The 23,127-nt window shown below is 30.4% G+C and overlaps 1 protein-coding gene across 1 annotated transcript; it reads left to right on the top strand.

Moving 5' to 3' along the window:
* The first annotated feature begins 2,711 nt into the window (after positions 1–2,711).
* LOC107454623 (uncharacterized) lies at positions 2,712–22,649 on the top strand. Its single transcript, XM_016071870.4, has 9 exons — positions 2,712–2,861; positions 4,146–4,260; positions 4,704–4,843; positions 10,050–10,188; positions 11,540–11,754; positions 15,625–15,751; positions 17,015–17,148; positions 19,950–20,118; positions 22,318–22,649. The coding sequence occupies exons 1-9, from the start codon at positions 2,825–2,827 to the stop codon at positions 22,550–22,552; spliced, it is 1,311 nt and encodes a 436-aa protein (XP_015927356.3). The 5' UTR covers positions 2,712–2,824; the 3' UTR covers positions 22,553–22,649.
* The last annotated feature ends 478 nt before the right edge of the window (positions 22,650–23,127 follow it).

The raw sequence follows: 23,127 nt of genomic DNA, 5'->3' as shown, positions 1-23,127 counted from the left end.
ACGCTGTGAAGCTGTCTTAAAAAATAAGGGTTATCCTACTAAGTATTGATTGTGTAAGTATCACTTTAAAAAAATGCAAATCTAAGATAGATCTTACTATTAGTTGCATAATTTTTTTTTGTAATATAGATATTGTAATACCGTATTTATTATTAAGTTCTACATTAAATTACCTTCAATTTGATATATAAACGTTTGTATTTAAGTAAAAGTTAATATATTCTACAAGCACACGAAGTTGAAAAACATGAAACTTTCAAAATGTGTCCACACTTTTGGCCACCACTGTATATGTATATATATATATATATATCTTCTGCTAGTGCGTAACTAACATAATTAATTAATCAAGGCTAAATAGCAAGAGAATGTGCAAAAAAATTCATAATGAAACTCATTTTGGATGAAATACAGCTATAATTTCATTGATATCACTTACTTTATCTTTTAAATACTTGAAATAAAATACATTCGTCAACCTTTAAATCCATAACTGCGGACAATGGAACAAGGAGAAAAAAATAAATTTTGCTCAGATTCCTTATAAAATATACTAACTGAAATTTTAAAAGAAATTTTAGGATCGGGAACTAAAATTTTCTTTGCACCTGATTTTCAAATTTCTGATTCCTAGAGCAAACTGTTTTAAAGGTGTGAAAGAGGTAAATAGAGCAACCAGAAATATTTTGTATTATTATAGTAGATATTACATTAAAGTCTATTTATATTTATTTATAAGGATTAAAAATTCGGAATAACTTGTGGGAGTTAATCACGGAAAATAACTTACTCCATAAAAGCATGATTTTGAAATCTTTGTCAAAAATTAAGTAAAAAAAATTATAAACAATAGAATTCAGAAGGAAATAAACTAGAGGATATTAAAAGCGTTATCAAAATTCATAATTTCCTGGATCACGTTGAAGACCTCTATATAATAAAAAAGTAAAATCAAAATCTTTTGATATTTTTCCAAAACGAAAAGTCAAAATGCATTTGTTGCATGCTGAATTTTTATAACTGTAATAAAACAGCACGCAGTTTTTTGAACAAACAAGTCTGGAAACCACATTGTCATCAGTGTGCATCATGATTCAATTCTAAAGCTGGAAACGTTCAGCTTACCCACAAACAAGGTAAATAAATTTAAAAAATTTGAAATGTTATTTGAAAATACAAACAATATTTTAAATTTTTTTTTGATAAACAAAACGAAAAAAATGAAGCGTGTTTATTTAATACTAGCCGCCTAAGGCGGCCAGCTGTCCACCACGCTGAAGGTTTTCACAAATAAAGTTTTTTAAAACATAGCAGGAAATCTGAAGATTAGTGGACAATTAAAGTGTTCCTGTCCAGCAATTTTGTCTTCATATCCAGTTCTGCTGCAAATGTATTATAGCTCTTGAGGATGTTTGAAATTATCTAGCTACAACGCTTAAGAAAAAAAAACTAAAATGCTAAATACATGAAAAGAACACGAAAACGAATAAATTTTTTATGGTATCAATTTCTATTTCTATATAATTTTTTATGGTATCAAATTCTATTTCTATATCTGTTACGTCAAGCACTCAGGTATTATAATTTGATCTAGTTGTGCTTGTATAATTTTGATCTAGTTGCGCTTTCTACGTCATTTTGTTAACATAGTTTGGTTTGTTATTTAACATCGTTTGGTTTGTTATTTCTAAGTTAACTTTCAGAAAATTGGCTGGCATCAGCATTTTTATTCTTTAAGTTGTTTATTTTTTCTTTTGGAATTCGTTCCTTTTTAGCGAAATGTTTTTCAACCTAATCGAATTCTTTGCCGACTGTTCTCTGTATATATAAAGAAAATAAAGTAAATATTTTTAAAGTGTTGTGAAAAGAATTTTTAGTTGTACAAAGTACTACAATATCGCTATAAAAATTATCGTCTTCGCTTCAGAAAAAAAAATAGAGCGTGGAAAGAAGAAGAAAAACTTATTATAACAATTATGAACAGCGACAAATATATCTTAGCGAAGCGTTCTATTTACGTATCGAATATGCTGCCACATTTTTAATACAAAAGTTAAACTTTTCTCCACTTTAATAAATGTAAACTAATGCGAACTTTACAATTAAATTATTAATTCCTTCGTATATTATTGGTTTAAGTTGTCGAAAATTAATATTTCAATTGTGAGGTTCGCATTAGCATACATTTATAAGAGTGGGGAAAAGTATATGCATTTTTTAATAATTTATTGAATATGGCTCTTTGAAGACGAAAAAGCAGACGAAAAGCATAGACTTACAAAATGACTGATAACTAAATAACTAATCAAAATTTTTGAAAAAGAAAAAAAATACTTCTTCATTATGTGAAAACACAATTATGGGCCGAGTTTCGTGCCCGGGTGAGGCTTCTGGGGCGATATATTGTGATTACAGACACACACACACACACACACACACACACACACACACACACACACACACACACACACACACACACACACACACACACACACACACACACACACACACACACACACACACACACACACACACACACACACACACACACACACACACACACACACACACACACACACACACACACACACACACACACACACACACACACACACACACACACACACACACACACACACACACACACACAGCCGCGTTTATTATTATGTATAGATGATCGGAGAAATGGTATATCAAACTTTCCTTATTAAGTCGTCGTTGTCCTTGATTTACTATCATTACAAAAAGCCATTCGTTTCATTAAAATATCAGTTTAACAGGACATAATCGTGATAAAGAAGTTATTTCTTTTCGAGTACTAAATATGCGGTCGCAGCATCTTATTGTACTCTTGAGTTCTAGTGAGTAATGCATATTTTTCTGTAATAAGTTGAATTGTTTTTCGAAGGAAATATTATACTTTGTTTTAGAAAATTAACGTCTAATCACACATAAATAAATTTATGTGTGATATCGGCATTTGGTATATTTTTGTACCAATATATTTAGATATATATTTTGTTAGTTCTACGTGAGTAAATATTTTCATGTTTTTTGTATTCTCTTATATGCATTCATAAATGTGGACAGATTTTAAGGGGAAAGACAGACGACGATTTGAAAGTATGCATAAAGATTTGAAATGATTTGTATTTATTGTATTATGAATAATTTTATTACTTATAATTTTTGTTTGAAGTGCACTAAGTTTTTTAATATTTATGTAATAAAAACTTTAATATTTATGTAATGAGACGCAATGGCTCAGGAGACAGAGCGCTCGCCTTTCAATGAGGTGAATCTGGTTCGAATTCCTGCAATGACTGATTGATACGAATCCGCATCTGGCTTGCACCGACTACAGTGCTGACGTGAAATATCCTCAGTGCTAGACAGATCATGGGTTAGACTCCCTTTGCCGTCAGGCTTACCGTGGGAGATTCTCGGGATCTTTCCCTCCATTTAACGCAAAAGCGGGTTAGTTCCACCAAAAATTCCTCTACGAAATCAAATTTCTGCCAACACTTGATCCAGGAATTCCCTTGCCATTTGTATTGGATTCAAAATTACAAGGCTACGGAGTTAAGCATTAGTAGTCGTCGACCCCAAAAATTGGGTCGGCTGTTCAACTACAGTTATATAAAATAATTATGCAATGACCATCTCCTAAATGGTTGGATTCAAATTACATATAACGCACGAGGGAAAGTTCACGGCCTTTTTTGAAATCCTTGATTCTATAACGCTCAAAAATCAGGGGAAAAATTGCGCAATTATTACCATTTTGATAAAAGATGACGATTTTCAATCTTCATAAAGTATTTTAAATAGACAATAAATATCGTCTGCAATTGCAGAATGTAGTAAAAAATCATGATAGCATTGTTTCCCTTACCTTTAGACAAATAGAAAACGAAAAAATGCCTGAAAAGTGTAGCGAATCCTTACTGTAGGAGCTGGTACTAAAAACAAAGTTTGAATGCTTTTCTAACAATTGTTTTTTTCTTCTTTGACGATCAAATTGAATTTTAATACTCTTTCTGGTTCAATTTTAACTTAAATTTCGAATCTTTTTTAAGGTTGTTAAGAAATAACACGTGTATCTTCTTTCCTGTTTAGTTTATTTACTTTACATTATCTTACAGTTTTTCTGGTTGATGGACAAGACGAGTGTCCAGAAAATGTGGTAGAAGTTTGCGGAATCCCCATCCAAGAATTGAAATTCCCAACGAGTGGCAGTGAACTGGAAGAACTATGCACGTAAGAAGCCTATAAAAAGAGAAAAAAAATTGTTTTCAATTTTTTTAATTTAATTTCATTTTATTCCTAGTTTTATAAGGTGTTTTCTACAAACGGCGTAGTTTATACTGGAAGAATAATTATTAAAATAACATGCATGTAAAGAATTGTAAATTAATAGTTAAGCAAGTTTAAAAAACAAAACTCTCTAAATTTATCATATCACTGATAAAAATAGCGAAATTAACATTATCAGGGATGTTCTTCCAAGCTAGTCTAGTTTAATTAGCAATCTCTTTCTTTTTTCTTCCTTTATTTGACAATTTCTAAAGATATACACTGAAGTAATCATAGAACATCCCGTATATTTGAAATTTTTTGTCAGTAAATATTTTGGATTGCTAGCGCAAGAAGTCCAAAAATTTCTTATTAATAAAAAATAAATACTTTTTCATTTTCTGCAGAAAATTGAAAAATTTTGCTGAATGTGTAATTAATAACAAAGAAATATGCCCAGACACCTATGGTCCGAGTTTAGAATTTGCGCAATCTCTACTGAAAACAAGCAATACATTCTGCAAGAGCGATTCTGCTTGGTTTAAAGGTAAGTTAATTTTTTAATAAAAATATTTGTCAAATCTTATATATATAATATATATATATATATATATATATATATATATATATATATATATATATATATATATATATATATATATATATATATATATATATATATATATATATATATATATATATATATATATATATATATATATATATATATATATATCTATACATATATATATATATATATATATACAGATATCGTATGGGCTGATTAAAAGATTATCTATATATATATTTCTCCTACACGGCACCAAAAAAAAGCCTCATTACAACTCTCCGAATGGCAACAATAGAAAATCGACCAATGATTGCTGCTAAAAATGTCACATGGCAAATGTCACATGAGGTGGCTCAACATATAGCGCTTTTAAAAACGGAAACAATAACCAGAGTGAGCATAATCAAGTTGTTCAATTCAGATTCACGCCCTAAAAACATGATAATATTTAATTTAAACTGGCTCAACATATAGCACTTTTAAAAACGGAAACAATATCCAGAGTGAGCATTATCAGGTTGTTCAATTTAGATTCATGCCCTAAAAACATGATAATATTTAATTTAAACTCAATTAGGAATTAATTAGGCTGGCCTTCTCCATGACTATAAATAAGTCACAAGGTCAGACTTTTGAGAAAATCAGTTTAGTATTGACTAAACAAGTTTTTAGTCATGGACAACTTTATGTTGGCCTGTCAAGAGTTAAGTCATTTGACAGCCTTTCAGTAATTGCTCCAAGATGCCAAATCTATAATTGTGTTTTCAAAGAAATTCTAAATGCTTAGTGTTAATTTCTTAGAGCTTTGCAGAAAAAAAATGTTTTTTGGAAAAACTTTAATTGAAACTTCTATTGGCAGTAGGCAAGGGGAACTGCCAAAATCAAAACTCCCCTATTAGAAATGCAGCATGGCGACCTCCACGTGATATTTCTCGGGTAATGCTAACAGCCATGCATTTTAATTTATTGTATGTAAAACATCCTTATTTTGTTCTAAAATGTTATGTACTTTATCACAAATGTAAATTAATATAGAAATTGATTTCAATAATGCTGATCACCAAAAAATATTTCATTTGGCGATAAAACAAATTTTTGTGTTCTTGAAAATGAAAGACTTTTTGAGGGTTATTATCTCACAAGGAAAAGTTAGGGTTTAAAGTTTATATTTTTAAATAATAAAATTTTTTTCTAAAACTTTCAGGATTTCTAGCATTAACTAATTTATTAAATTATTATACACATTTAGTGGAATTTAGGTGAGTAACTGCAATATTTGATAATTTATTTTGCAAATATGTTTCTCATTTAGCTAATGTTTTGATTTTTTCACCATGTACAATCTAAATAGCTAATATACTTTTTTTAAAGCCTATAAGAGCATTGATAGAATTCTTCTACATAAGTACAATACTATGTCTTTGATGATAAAATACTATGCCTTTGATGATAATATACTATGTCTTTGTGTTAGAACATTGTGTTCATTGGCGAGCAAGCGCAGCGAGCCATGGTTCACGGCGTGAACCACATAGGATTGCGTAGCAATTCTCGGGGGTTGGCGAGCGTTAGCGAGCAGGGGGCGGAGCCTCCTTGTATCTTTTATTTTTTCCGGATTTTTAAAAATTTTTTTATCCTTTTTTTTCTTCTTTTTTTCCCCCAGTTGCTTGTTATTTTTTTTATTATTACTTTTCCTTTCCCCCCTTTTTTTCATATGTCTGTAATTTTCCGTTGTTTTTTCTTCATTTTGAACTTATCTTATGAGTTCTGTTTACTTGCAGCTCATGCGCTATCATATATATATATATATATATATATATATATATATATATATATATATATATATATATATATATATATATATATATATATATATATTGTAAGAAACAACTTTTAAAAGAAAAACAAATCAATACTTTATTAAAATTTACACACACCGTTATTCTAAAAACTCAAAATCTATATCGTACACAAGAACTGCTGTTGCCAAAACATGGAATACTAAATACTGCTGTTGCCAAAACATGGAATACTAAATATGTAATAAGAATATAATTAATGTTCACGTTCACACTTTTACACTCGACCATCCTGACTTTTGGACGACCTCGTCCCTTCGAAACAACTTATAATCCTTCAAGTGAAGCGGCACACTTTTACACCTCTTTGGTCTACTGTTATCTTGGCTTAAATTTTTATTTGGATCATCGTTGCATTGATTTGTACTATTGTTGTCGTTTATGGGCTCACAAGCAATGAAGTTTTTCTTACTTCCAGTAATATTGTCACCATCATCAGACGGATCTTCGTCGTTGACCAGATGAAATAGTTTCATTTGCGAAGCGTGGGCGGTAGTCGTATAATTATGTTGCCTTCTCCTTCCTTGTCCAACTGCGCGTAAATCAGTTACTTGATAAGTGTCGGATGGTAATATTTTGATGACTGTCAAAGGACCTCTGTACTTAACTTGGGTTTTAGTGTTAGATAAGGCAGTTTGTTCAGGTAATCGTCTTACGACCACAACGTCACCTATATTGTACTTAAATGCATCACATCGATGTTTGTCATAATTCCTTTTCATCTTTTCTTGTGCAATGATAATACTTTCTTGGGCATTTCTTTGCAGTTTTGTTGGATTTACGTAGTCATTTGATGTTGGTAGCAGATCTTGCGTTACCAATTGAACTGTACGCGGTTCAATCACGAACTTTTCGAGGGTCTTCAACACAACCCTATCAGGCATTTCATTAATCTGGAAATCATGCAAAAAATCCAGGTCTTCCACATGAACTAACTTGGACCTGCCTTGATTTCTAACCATTATTATCTCTGGTGCGTCAATGATGTCCTTCCCGATGAGAACATCCGGGCCTTCAAATGTATCATCAGTCACTACATAAAACAGAACTTCCTTCAGCTTTACCCTGTCTATAGTCACATTAAGTATGATAATTCCTAGTGACTTCCTTACACCTCCTATACCCCGAATTCGTGTAACTATATTTTTATGAATATTTTTATTAAGCGTTTGTGCAAAACTATATTTTAACATAGATATATCAGCAGCGGTATCCATAAGAGCACTTGTATTTACTTCTTCTATGATAATATTCTTCGTTGTACTATTACTGGAACTGGGTGAAAACGAAACTGCATTGACTAATGGGAAAGACGCTATCTTTGGACATTCCTTTGTACCATGTCCTTCTGTTTTGCAGGCAGTACAAAACCTTGGACGTTTTGGATTTACACAATCACGGGCAAAATGGCCGGTATCATAACAATTGTAGCAAACAGTTTGATTATTAGTTGTACTTCGACTTGGCTCTGTTTGTTCACCTTTGGCGACATTTTCTTCTTTCAAAAACTTATTGTTACTATATTTATTATTATACTGAATATGATTCTTAAAAACATCTTTGAGTTCAATAAATTCATCTACCTTTTCAGCTAATGTAATATATGTTTATAAGGTGAAATTATATGGGTCCACTGATCCAAGTAACGTTCTCGTATATCTGGCGGCACCCGAGCTTTCATTCGATCTGTGATGATCAGGTCTTTTAAACTCTCAAAACTACTTATTTTAAGTCCTGCAGTCCACCCATTAAAATACGTTTCAAGCTCGTGGTAATATTCTTTCCATGACTTTCCATCAGTATTCTCATGAGAATAAAAAAGTTGTCTAAATTTTTCAGGACTTAGTCTGTAGCACTTAAGCAAAAGAGATTTAACATAGTCATAATTTTCTGACTGTTCTTCTGGTTCTCTCATTATCATTTGGACAATTTCACTTGGTAACTGGTTAATTAAACATGCCATCCACAATGAACTTGGCATTTGTACTCTTTTCATTACTCTCTCGAAATGTACTAAATAAAGGCTGATATCCTCATTACTCGTAGAAAACTTTCTCAGTTGTGACTGCCAATCAACTTTTGGCGACGATGTTATTACTTCAGTTTCGACTACTTCTGAAGTTTTAGCAGCAATATCTAACTTCTTGAGTTCCAATTCATGTTCCCGATCGGCTTTTTCTTTTTCCAATGCATGTTGGCGATCGGCTTTTTCTTTCTCTTCTTGACGAAGGCGCTCGGCGTCTTCAACTAAATTTTCTACCATTCCTCGAACCATTTCTTCATCGTATTTCTCGCTATTCAATATTAACTTTCTCAAGTCAGGGATTTTCAAAGTAGTAGACGAAACATCTTCAGATAACTCATTAGCTACGTAACGTAACTGATCTTTGCGAAGTCGCGATAAAAATGCCATTTCAAACTCAAAATTAATTACAGTTGCCTGTTAATCCCACTTCTGATAATGTAAGAAACAACTTTTAAAAGAAAAACAAATCAATACTTTATTAAAATTTACACACACCGTTATTCTAAAAACTCAAAATCTATATCGTACACAAGAACTGCTGTTGCCAAAACATGGAATACTAAATACTGCTGTTGCCAAAACATGGAATACTAAATATGTAATAAGAATATAATTAATGTTCACGTTCACACTTTTACAATATATATATATATATATATATATATATATATATATATATATATATATATATATATATATATATATATATATATATATATATATATATATATATGTGTGATGCCACAATTGGCATACACATGGATCTCCTACCCATGCTTCTGTCTCCGTTGAGAACAAAATTACATGTACTTTTTAATTTGGCTTTTGATTAGGCAGGTCGTGGGGATTTGTCTCCCATGGCCTGACCTATTTTAATAGATATTACTATGCAAAACTTATTAAACTGAAATTCTTATGAATGATATTTTGTAACTCGAGCTCTGCAAATATACTACTAAATAAAAGCCTTTTTTTATTAATTCTAATCCGGCTCAACTATTATTTTCATCACCCTTCTGTTTTCATTACTGTCTTCAACTGGCCCACTATACCAATACAAACTCCATCCACACTGGAAATAATAACCTTCTTCCAAAAATTGGCACACTGAAGAATGATTTTCTTCATAATATATATATATATATATATATATATATATATATATATATATATATATATATATATATATATATATATATATATATATATATATATATATATATATATATATATATATATATATATATATATATATATATATATATATATATATATAAAACATACTTTTGATTTTAAGGAGCTGTGAAATACGGCAGTTGCTACGACAATTTTGCTGTTATTGAGGAGACCATAGAGACATGCTCACCTGATATAGTTAATAAGAGTAATCTAATTTTATTAGATGTGCCAGATGAACCGGGACTCTTTCAGTGCTAGTAAGTATTTCATGATTTCTGAATGAGGGCTTGAGAGAGTTAAGTAGAGAGCCACATTCTTTCTAATGTTTACACTTTAACATTGAATAGTTTTTTACTGCTATAGTCTTGAAGCTTCAAAAAATTTCCACCAGGAAATTGCACATTAGTTAGAAACATATCTTATCGCTTATCTGATAACTCTATAATTTTAGCTGAAGCCACTCTTTTTAACAAACTGAAAATGTTCCCGATCACTATGTTATCTCATATACTATAAAGAAAATAGCTATGTTCTTGTATTTATTTCATATATTAAAATTATTATTGATTTAAATATTAATTTTTAAGTTTTCGCAAAAAAGTTGTTTGTTGTTTGCTAAGTTGCTTTAATTCTGTTTAATTTAAAAATTGCTAGTCAATTTGGTTCACATATTAAGTACAGGCATAAAAGCGGATTTAAATGATCGTGCATTTTTAAAAGTATAATCTAAGCTATGACAGTTTTCTTAAACATCCATTCTGAACCAAGTTTACTTTTTCAAACAGGCATTTCAAACTATGAATATTTCTTTTAATTTGCAGTTGGAGCAACATTTAAAATAAAATAAAGGTACTGTATTTTGTGAACCATAACAGACAACATATAAAAAAATTGCGATCTTAATTTTCGTAACCATTTATTGTAATTAACACTACAGTATGAAGTAAATTTATTAACATAATATTTTAATGCACAGTATCAAAATATATGATAGACGCTAGCATGTATTCTAGCAAGCTACTTCGTCAGAAATTTTTGATTATTATAATACATTTTGTTAACGTATAAAACATGATTAGCTGGAAATAAATAAGGAGTTTTTGACCATAAAAAATGGCGTAATTAATTGAAAATTCAATTTTGCACGTGTTTTTACTCGAGCTATGAGAAAAAATGTTTTATCAAGACTTAAGAAATCGTTATTTATACATAACCTGAAATGTTTTCTTTTGTAATTGCAATGCAACCTCATCCCTATATTTCACATGGTTCTAGTCAACTATTATTTTGTACTTAAATATTGGAGAATATAAGGTATAAGTAATAAAATCAGGAAATTCAAGCTTGTTTTTATTTAAAAGCAATAAAGCTGCTTCAGGTAATGCGAGAACCAAGTATAAATGTAAAATCAAGCCTCTTCAGTGCGGTATTTATGGTGCAAGAGAAATTACATAAAACTGTTCCGGTGTAATTGGGCTTTCACAAACTAATTTTATATTGCTTTTACAAGGAATACTTACCACCAAGCAATATTTATTTTAATTTGAGATAGTTAAACCTGTTTTTATTAACCAGTTTAAATTCAAACTGCTTTTTAATGCATTTTAGTATTGATATCACAACTACAGTCTGTGTAATTGATAGAATGTTGAGAATATGTGGAAAAATGGAGACAGAATTAGGTTTGCATTTTCCGAATGGAATTGGATTCTGGAACGCCTTTTGTTTGAATAACAAAGAAACAGCTTTAATGATGATGGAAGAATATGAACTCAATTTCAATCCAGAAACTACAGAGGAAGAATTTGTGACTCTCTTTGAAAGTATAAGAACAATCATTGCTTTATCTTAAATCTTGCTTCATTGTTTTGCTTCTGAAAATACAAAACTATTTTTTTAAAGTTGCATTTTAATTAAAAATATTTTCTTCTCTCAAAGCAACTTTTTTGAAAACATCGCCTTTTATCTGGGGACGAAGAATCACCCAATGTTTGCCTGCAGCGTTGATGAATTGTTTTTGCTGATTATTTTAATTGCGAAAATAATTACAGGAATGAAGTAGAACATTATTGTTAACAAAAAAGTCTTATTGTTAATAGTATTAAACGTTATCGGTAACTGCATGCCATTTAATGTGTCTAAATCCTTTCGTGTGAAATAATCAATTTTCAATTACGGCTGTCGGATTTAAGTTTAAAAATTGCAACTCAAATGTGGCAATAAACGTGACCAGAGGAATAAAAAAAAACTAGCAACTATTGTTCAATAAATCTTATTTAGTAACGGATTTCAGTAATATTTAGGGCTTATGAATTTTTTTCACTCTACTATTCCGCCCTAAACGGCATCTCAGATATTTACGAAAATACTTAAGTTGGTGATTAATTATAATTTTCTAATATTTCTGGCTATAAAATAGCATGAGCAGTTGGCCATGTAAGAAAAAAACACAAGTCTTATCTGACATTTTACGTGTCCCGACATATCAGCAATACCATTTTCAAACTTTGCTTTTATTTGTAACATTTACATTTAAAAAAAATCCACCTTGTCTAGAATGATGTTAAAAAGAAACTTTAGGCATTAATTATCGAGAATTAAATTAAGAAATAGAAGCATTAGGGATAAATTACTATTTAAGGCAAAAAAAATACTTTAAAACAAATGATCACTAAAGAGTACAAACCAAAAAGCTTTTGAATATATATTTAAAGATGAGAAAAGTACTCAAGCCTCACCATGTAATTAAACTGATTTTGATGTTTTCAATCCAGTTTTATTAAGTTGTTACTCGTTTTGATTTTGTTAACAATTTTACTTCCTACCTAATTATTATTTTATTTACAAGCATTTATATGTATACTTTTTTCACTTGATTCATAACAAGGGTTCCATGGCAGGAGAGTTTTTCGATAATTTCATATGACTCTCAATAAATACTTCCATGTCATTAAATAATACAATGCAAAACATGTTATATCTTTGCATTTGTCCTTAATAACATTTTACTACTTCTATACTAGTTCTACACTTAACAACTTCTCTCATTTTTGAAGTTAAAAACAAAAGTCAGTACTTTGCGTCGCTCAGTCAAAAGTTTGCCAATAATATTGACTCCAACTAAGATCTGAATAGCTTCCGATGTATCACTGCCATCGGTTAAAACAGTATTTTTTGTTCTTAGCTATTCTATCCAGGGACCTCCCCTAACAGAAAAAAAATACTTCCACAAATCTTGTCTTCATCAAAAGCTTCAAAATTGTATTTGAATGTTCCATCTAACTAATCTAACTTTGTAGCAATTGTGCGCACATTCGTGAGTAGTAACGTCGCCAAACAAAGCATGCTTTATATTTTGTTGGCGAAGAGGCATATATTCCATTTCTTTGGCGATATTTTTCAACACATACGAATTTTGGGAGTCACTATCTAACAGTACTCTCACACATGTCTTCTTATTATTGCAAACAAGATTCGCCTTAGGAGTTTGAAGAAAGACGGTTGGCGCTTTAGAGATATTTGCCATGTTTACTTCGTTTTCTGGCTTCTTGTCCTCTTCTTTTTTAAAAGCAGGGGTTTCATTTTCTGCAAGCTTAGGACACATTAATGGCACGTGTTTCCTTCCACACAAAAGACACTTTAGAAACACTCTACTTTTCTTCGCTGAATGTCCCGGCATTAAACAAGAAAAACAGCAATTTCTGTCTTTTAAAATAGCTTGTTTCTCCGTGAAACCCATTTTTTTAACACTAAAGCAATCGGCACTTGAATGCTTTCCTTGGCAAAATACGCAAGATTTCTTCATACTATGAGTAGAATTAGAAAACAGGACCGAAGCTATTGGTCTTTTATCTGCTATAAAGTTGGAATTTGTTTTTCCACGATTGAATTGTATACCATCATTTTTTGATAATCCGAAACCTACCATCGCTAAATTTATTCTTTCCTCACCTTCTACTTCAGATTTTAGAAATTCCATTGAATTATTTAAGCGTTCTTTGGCGTCTTGTTTCGAAGAGGAAATTGTGCTCATATTCTAGGCCTTTAAAAATTCTTCAGGGACACAAGATTCCACTAATGGATGCAGAATTGAGGCACACTTGTCTGTTGCTACAGCCAAAGTCTCTGATGCTCGTAAATAAGATTCTAATTTATCATACAACGAGGTTAAGGAAAAGTTTTCTTTGGTTTGTACTGCAATAATTAACTTTAACATTTCCCTTACGTACACTTCAACCAAAAATTCGTCTCTGCCAAATCGCGTTTTTAAGCTTTCAATCACTTTGGTGCAATTTACACTGGTTGGCGGGAAATTTTCCACTACTTCTCTTGCTCTGGAACCAGAGATCGTCAACTGTACTAAGTACTGAAATTTATTTTCCAAAGCAATGTTTTTATCTTTATGTATTTGCTCAAACTGACTCCAAAACGAAAGCCACTTTTTAATATCGTCGCTAAATTGCCGAAATTCTAATCTTGGCAATAAAAATTTTCTTCTTGAATTGGCATCATTTTCTTCAATTGGCGGATGTGCCTGGCTCAGTCGATCAACAGCTTGAACTCTTGCCATTTCCAGTTCATGATCCATTCTCATTTTCTCTATTTCTAATCTTTTTCCTTTTTCTGCTAATTTTTCCTGCTCTTTCTTTCGTGATTTTCTTTCGCTTATGACAGTAATCCAAATATTTTGTGCGAACTGTGGATCACTTTCATAATCTTTACTGTTTAAAATTATCTGTTTCAATTCCGTTATTTTCATATTTGGAGTAACTATTTCGCCAATTTCTTCAGCCACATGTTTCAGATACTCTTTAATCAAAACTTTAATTGTACTAAACATGTTGAAAAAGAGTGCTGTCGTGGACACCAGAAAATGTTGAAGTTACCAAAATAAAAAGAACCTTTTATCTTAACTACTAAATAAATAACATATACGTAGCAAAGGAGAAATATTGTGAAACAAGAAAAAAATATAAAATTTTATTGCTTAATTTAACGAAAATAAAGGTCTCACCTTGTGAGAAAAGGCATAAGACAAAAATTCTGACTGAAAGGAAGAAAGAAAATGTTCTACTAATTCTTTCAAAAAAAAAAAAAAAGAGAAAACGTGAACCACCAATACAATATGCCTTTTTTCAATTTTGTGCTTTTACCAACCTGGTTAAATATGACTCGTCAATCTTCAACAGCAATTTAAATTCTGTTCTTTGAGAATAAGCGTGTGTTACTAAGTCAATCTGCAACATAAGGTATTATGCTAAAGTCGACAAATTTTACCATACTTAGCAATTTTTTATATATTATAAAACCATATTTTATTGTTATTTTTACCAAAATTATTACCAAATCATTACCTTCGGTATAAATTATTTTTTAGTGTTCCCATTGAGCTATTTTACCACAATCTGGTAGGTTTGACCATGCTTTTATTTTCAGTGTATTAATGAAATTTTAATACTAAATCCAAATTAAAAAAAGATAAATTACTTCTTCCCTGTTATAATTTGCTATAAAATCTCATATTTTACCCTTACTCGTATTAAAATATAAAAATACGCTATTGTTTGATATTATCATACTCGGTAACAAATGAAGGATAATTTTAATAATTTGCCACAATATTAAAATTCTTAGATGAATTCCTTTGTTTTAGTAATATTCATATCCTTAATATTTTTATTTTTATATTTTAGATAATTCGGCCAGTTACGGAGAAAACAAAGACATGTGTTTAAGAAACTATAAAAATTTATGTCAAAATCCAGGGGATATCAGACATGATTTTCCAGAAAATTCTGATGATCTGTCTGCAAGATGCACGTAAGATAAAAGATTTTTTTTAAGTAATCATTAGTAATTTATTGAACTGCAAAAGTAATCTAAGGGAAGAGACATGATATCGATCTCATTGTGCAAGTTTCAGGAAAAGTGCTACATTAGATCCTTTAGTATCTTAGAAAACTGCAGGCTTTCTGAGAAATTCTGAATTTTTTTCTTATTTTTCTAGCAATTGCAATAGGAAAATAAAAAAATGCCACTGTATTTTTTCAACTGCTGCAGCAGAAAAAAATACTTACTCTGGAGAGAAAGCTCTTATTTTAAACTATATATACCATCTTGCAGTTAGGATTCGTCTGGGCTTAAATTGGACAAATAACTTAAAATTTTTGAAATAAATGCCCATTTTTAGAAATCGCCGACTAGGTGATATTTTCCGACATGGATCAAAATTATTAAAATCAATGACTGATTCGAAATTTTTGCAAATTTCAATGATCCCAGAGAATGTTATGGAGTAATTCATAAAAAAAAAAGTCACAAGCATTTTCTTTCTTCATAAAACCGTGGCGCATCTTCTTATTGACGTTTTGAAACATTTTCAAATCTAACATAGCGTGCGCTGGTTAAAACTAGGTAAATGTTTTAATATAATATAACTAAATTAATGTTACTAACTCAGATAAGTTATTGAAATAGCATGGATTTGAAGTAAAAAAGAATTGAATTTTCAAATTGCGACAGGGTTTTTGATAAACAATCTTTATTACCGACCCAGTATCTGAAAAGATATCTATAAAATATAAAAATTTCGTTGCTGTGCCTCTTAAGGCGTATAGGGTCTCGTAACATCGCCCAACATTCTGTCTTTGAAGAATTTCTATGGAATAGTGATATTGTATAGGATTGGTGTACGTAGTGTACGAATACTGTTTGTAATATACTCACATCTAAACTTTAATAACTGGACTGTTTAGACGAGATGTTTAATATATAATTCCATTTAACATTAGTCCTTCAATAGATTAGCTTGATCTCTATGAAATAGGAAGCATCACATGTAAGAGGCTTTAAAGCAATTTGAAATATATCAGCATTGTTTTATTACTTTCAATCAAAATTTTTAAAAACGGTTAAATAAAAGTGATTATTCCTCGATTGGAGTAGTTAAACATGGATCTGAAACTTTATAAACTACTTTTGTAAAATGCTTGAAATCTAAATTAATATGTGGTGGTTCCCCAAGCATCTGAGTAAAGGATCCATGCAGTAGCAAAGTAGAAAATTTTTTATTTTTATTTTCAGATCTCATATAAAGTACAATGAGTGTTTGATTGATTACGAAGAAAAATGCGGGGAGAAAATATATGGAATGTCACTTCATGAAGATTTAGAAACTCTGAATACATTTTGTGACGAAAATTCAGTTTTGTTCCATGGTAAGAATATTAACATTATCTTCCAATCACGATGTTTGACATATTGTCTTTTTATTTCTAAATTTTATATAATATATATGGTTTCGGAAAATGGTTCCATCTATTTCATTTCGTCACTTAGAGTCCATAATATTAACTATTACTTTTTAATTCAATCATTCTTCAATGCCTAATATACTCTGCCTTAATTTTATTTTGATAAAAAAATTTTACAGGATATATTAGGTTTCAAAAAATGGTCTTCTCTTCTTCTTTGTTCTTACTTTTTAATGCATAATAAACGGATTAAAAAAGAAATTTTTTCTAATAATATATATCCAAAAAATCATGGGGGTCATTCTCACTGAAAAGGTATATATAGACTAAAACATTTTCTTGAATTAATGTAATTAAAAAAGTGATAAAATTACAAAAATGCCACTATTTATTTTTGTTATATGTCCTTATAATAATGGTCAAGTTTTCTATTTCATTTTTTACAAGATTTAAAATATTTTAAATTCTGCCTTGACCACGGAGGAGATGTAATAGTCAACGGAAGATACATTTTATGTTATAAAATATAAAATATCAATGAAGACTAATTCATTAATTATTGTGTACAACTGATATGAGTTTAAAATTAATAAGTAAATAATAAAATATTTCATTATTAGAGATGGCGCTACTTCCGAATAATCATGCTGCTATGAAAGGAAACATCCATTTTTAACCTAGGTGTATAATTTTTAAGCAACTCTTACTGTATATTAATAAATTAAAATGTAAAGACTGTTGAAATAAAAATTCAGACTCCACATGAAAATTGTGTGTTGAGGGTACTCTTTTATGAACATTTCATGCAAGTTAAACATACTGTCATCCAAATAACTTTTTTTTTTCTCTTTTCATCTTGCTTTTGTTTTTTTTGGCTTGCTCTATCAATTTCTAGAAATGTAAGTACATTTAATCACGATTTTTCTGCTAAATCTTTTTCTGATACAGATTTTAAAGTTTCTTGCTCTTTTTATTTTTACTTTCTTCAAACAATATAGGGTTTTCTTTTAATTTCTGTCTAGCTTGTCTCATACTAAGTTTCTTCTGTTCCCTTCTCTTTTGCATTTGAACATTTGATTGCTTTCTTTTTTAACATTTTGGCTTTGCCATTTTTTTCCTAAAATTTGAAGAGAAAAAAAATGTTAAACGTCACAGAAATTATTTAGAAAAATTGCCAATATTTACTTCTCCGATAAGAAAAAGTTAAACTTAATTGATTTTCTTTAAAAATACAAACAAATTAACACATTTGTTCCATTTAAAAAAAACAATTAAAAGAAAATAGTTTTTTAATTATTAAAATTGTATTATGGTTATCTAACACATTGTCTCTTCCATTGACTGTGTCTTCTCCTCCATGGATTTGTTATGTCCACGGAGGGGAAGTCCACGGAGGAGCCAAAAACTAGTTCTTAAATTTTTCTGATTTTTAATTTTTACGTTACAAAAATGGGGCAGTTCTTTTTATTAAATATACTGTTTTTGCAATCTAAAATTCATCTATCAAGAATAAAATAATTTTCTCTTACCTTCTTTATGATGTCCACGGAGTATACGGTGAGAACTTTGCCAAACCCCAGTTGAACACAACGATCCAAAACTGACACCAAAGAGAACAAAAACAACTGATAGTTAACATTAGAAAATGGAATGGCTACCTTTCCCAGCAGCTGTTTTATAGGGATTTCGCATATGCATTTTTTATTGCATATTTACCGAACTATATTAATTGTCCGTGGAGGGAGATTTCATTTTTGATGGACAAAGTTTAATAGTTATTTATTTTATAAAAATAATTTCTTTTAAAAAAAATATTAAATAAAAAGTTATTATAAACATTTAACTAGGTGAAACTACAAAAATCATTAAAATGGCATTTAAATTGTTTAACAGCCATTTAAAATTATTTTGTGTCACAGACGTAGGGACGTCCACGGAGGGGATTTTGAAGTTATGTCTATTAAAACATAAGAATGAAATATTAAATACATTTAGCAGAAATGCATGTGATTTTTTAGTTAGAACTCTACGAAAGATGATGAAGAAAAATATTAAGAAATCTGCTGTATTTCCTAATATTTATTACTAAGGGACTTAAAAAGTCACCTTTTTGTGAAAATGACGAATGGATTGAAATTGCCTTACTAAATTCTAATTCACAAAAGACTTCAAAGTGCTAAATTGAATTTTCTAAAATTAAATTACAACTTACAAAGGACTCAAATGATCGAGACTGAAATTTTCAAAAACAAGAAATTAAATGCCCTGGACTCAAGAGACCTAGAAGGGGCACTTAAATTTGTAAATTATTCTTTAAGTAAGCAAAAAAAATATAATCACGATTTTTTAATTTACTCAAAAGCTTGAGCTTTCACCTTCCAATGAGGAGACCCAGGTTCTAATTCCAGTGACTACTTATTCTGCTCATATTTTACTGCTTGTTCAGGGTTAAGTATGAAGTTATGAAGCTAATTAAAGATATTTATAAACATATTATGCAAGCAAATATAGATAAAACGGCTCCTAGAGACAAAAATTATATATTTAAATAAACAGAAAGCAGGCTTTAAAAATAATTATCTATTATTAAGTACCAGAATTGTATATTGTTGCTCCTGAATAGGTTCATGAATTCAATTATCATGCTAGATAAAAATTGAAACCTTTTCATACTTGCATGGATGTAAAAAATATAATTTATCCAAAGTAAATATTTTGCATGCATTTGAAAGCAAATTTTGTAACGTGATATTTTAATGTTGCAGCATTGTCAGATAAGGGGAAATGTTTAAAAACTTTCTTTCAAAATTATGAAAAAGATGCTGACAATAGAGTTTACGATTGCTTTGATGAAATAAAAAATAAAGACCCAGAGAAGTATGAATTGGAATACATTGAACGATATCCGGAAGATTATGATATTAAGTTCTGTTTGTAAGTATATACTCACATCGTTAAAAATTCATAATGTAACAAGGTAATAACATCAATTTTATGCTAATGAAATTAAAGTATACTTTGGGCTACGTACGAATAAAGCAACGTTAATAAAGCAATAATAGCACAAACACACGCATGTTACTGTTTTGAGATTATAATAATCCTTCCTCAGTATCCGAACACAGAATGAGTCAACGATTATTGCTGTAGAAAATATAGAATACTCATTTTGGTTCTTTTTGCGACATTCTAGTTTTGCTCTAATTTATGCAAATGGAATTAAGGTATACTCTGTGCAACGTGGGAATAAAGCCAAACAGCGTGAATAAAGCTTAATTAATGACGCAAAACGGGCATGCGATAGTTTTGTCTCTGTTACAGTTGTTGCTACTTATGCTACTTGTCAACCAGCAAGCCTGTTTGAAATCAATAAGCCTGTTTGAAATCAATTGAAATTTTTAACACAAAGGGTGCATTTTTAGTTTTTCCAGTGTCGCCATCTATGTTCGAGGATACGACTTAAGCCTTACATGTCACAGTCTGTTTTACTTACGCTATCATACTCCATTCATTCATCCACAGATAGTAAATGAGATCTGAACCAGAGAGCTACCAATCTCCAATTCAGTACCCCCGAGGTATTGATTCTGTATAGGAGCTTAGAGGATTTGAGACCACAACAGATTTAACGTACACCAGTTACCATTTATAATGCGGGGCTTCCTCAGCAGGCGGTATTCAAACTCTTATTATCACGAACACGAGACCAACGTCCTACCAACTAGGCTATCTCGATCAAATTCGTTTCTACAATCAAAAGTCATTTTGAAAGTTGGAACATTGATTGAGTCAACGCTTATTGAATTATGAGTTAACGTTCATTATTTGATGAAATAATACAGAATAATCTTTTACTGTTTCCGTAATTTGTTATAATGAAATTAGGGTATAATTCATGCTATGCGAGAAAGAAGCTTAAATAATGTCACAGAAATAGAAATACTTCAGTTTTATTTCCGTAAACAATATTCTACCTCACTGTTGGAATGCAGAATGAGTCAATGTCTATGGTCTGATGAGCCCATGTATATTATTACCAAAACATAATAGTCATTCTGGAAGAACATACATTTTTTTAAATGCAATCCGGGTTTACTTTCTGAAACAAGTGAATATGTCTAAATAGCGTGAATAAACCAGAAATGGAGGCACGAAAGCATACATACTATAGTTTCCTTTCGATTAACAAGAACCTTCCTCAGAGTCAGAACGAAGAATGAGCCTACATCTATTATTATACGAGACACAGAGCAGTCATTTTCGCATATTCTGATTAACTTTTGCATATGAAGCTAGGATAATTTGGGTATGTATTAAATTAGAATACAATGAATTAGGATATTGCAACACATGAATATACCTAAGTAATACAAAAAAAGCTCTAATCGGAGCACAAAATCAAAATACTATAATTTCTTTTCTATAAACAGGATCGATCTTAAACAGGAATATCTAACTAGACATAGGAGTTCATCTCTTCGTAAGGTAATGGGCATTGAAGAGTACCGAACACTGGAAATTCTTCATGTGTTGAAAGGAATGGAGGAAATATTGTGGTGTCAACACTAGGACTCGAACTCCAGTTCTGCCGATCATGAGATTGACAGATTAGCCCGTTGGGCTATGACATATACGCAGTTGAAAAACACTAAGTACCTTCATTAGGCGGTTCTAGTTGCTGCGATAATACTCTGGTTGTTTAACCGTATTAGGTGAAAGCAGTAAATAAACAGTTTTTCTCAAACTTCACAGTTCGATTACCGCCTTATTCATGGTTATTTGAATGTTTTGATTAAATATGGTAGAATAATCATTCAATAAAATGCTATTTAACCATTCTTTCCAAGAAATTTTTAACAGTGTAGAATAAGCCAACGTCTTTTATCTCATGAATCAATGTTATGAGCCAACTTCTGTTATTATACGAAACAGAAATTTTTCGTTTTGTGCTCGACACTGAGAAAAGTTCGTGTTCATAAAACCGGAATGTATATTTTCCACTATATAGTATGCCTGTTTATGTGTCATTGTGTTTGCTTTATTTTCGTTATTTTTTCATTTATTTATTTATGATGAAATTTTATTACTAGTTACAAAATGGAGCATTATTTTGTACGTCTTTTAATTTTTTAGTTATGATCTCCAGTTGGTGAAGTGTCAAACTGAAGTAATATCAGAAGATTGTGGAGAGACAGCGAAAGAATTAATGTTGCAAGCCTTAAAAATCAATAAAATGAAGTACGTATTGTGCAGTGATTTTCCAAAGGAAGCTGAGTTTTTTATGAATGAATTAGATTTCAGTTTGGAACCACAATGTTCACTTGAGGATTTAATTAAGCGTCTTGATGACGAAACCAAAATAGTTTGAGATGGAGAAAATTTCCTTCAAATTATTAAAAAAAAAGTATTTTGTTCTAAATCTTATAACTTGCAGAAACTGTACAATAAAAATTAATGTACTGAAACAATAGCTTTTGTTTTATTGTCTCAATATGAATTTCTTTTCGTTATTCTAATGTTTGTCTTAGAGTCCTTCATTCAATTTTATTTAATTTTTCAGTGCAACTTTTTAGTTTTATCCCCCAGGTAATAATATTTGCCACTCCGATATCTCAAACGATGCAAAAAGTCTAAAGAAATTGAAACTTTTTAACGGAATTGAGAACAAAACTGTAAAAACATGTACGGAATTGTAAAATTAACATTGATTTCTAAGATGACTTTTACAGATTTTTTTTTTTAACATTTGATATTGTATAAACAGATAAACTGGTTACACTTTTCATTGCTATAAGTGAAATACCTGCAAGTGCCGTAGTTCGGGTATCTTGATCCTGATTGGTTGTTGAAACGTGACTTTTGTTTACATTAGTAACTGTTCTTTCCATTCTATTTCGAGTAAACCAAACGTTTCAAGTATCAGTTTTCTCCTGTGAAGCATTT

Source organism: Parasteatoda tepidariorum, chromosome 3 (assembly GCF_982258835.1).
Source record: "Parasteatoda tepidariorum strain Cologne lab strain chromosome 3, Ptep-v5.0, whole genome shotgun sequence".
Lineage (NCBI taxonomy): Eukaryota > Metazoa > Arthropoda > Arachnida > Araneae > Theridiidae > Parasteatoda > Parasteatoda tepidariorum.
This window is presented reverse-complemented; position numbering and strand designations above follow the sequence as displayed.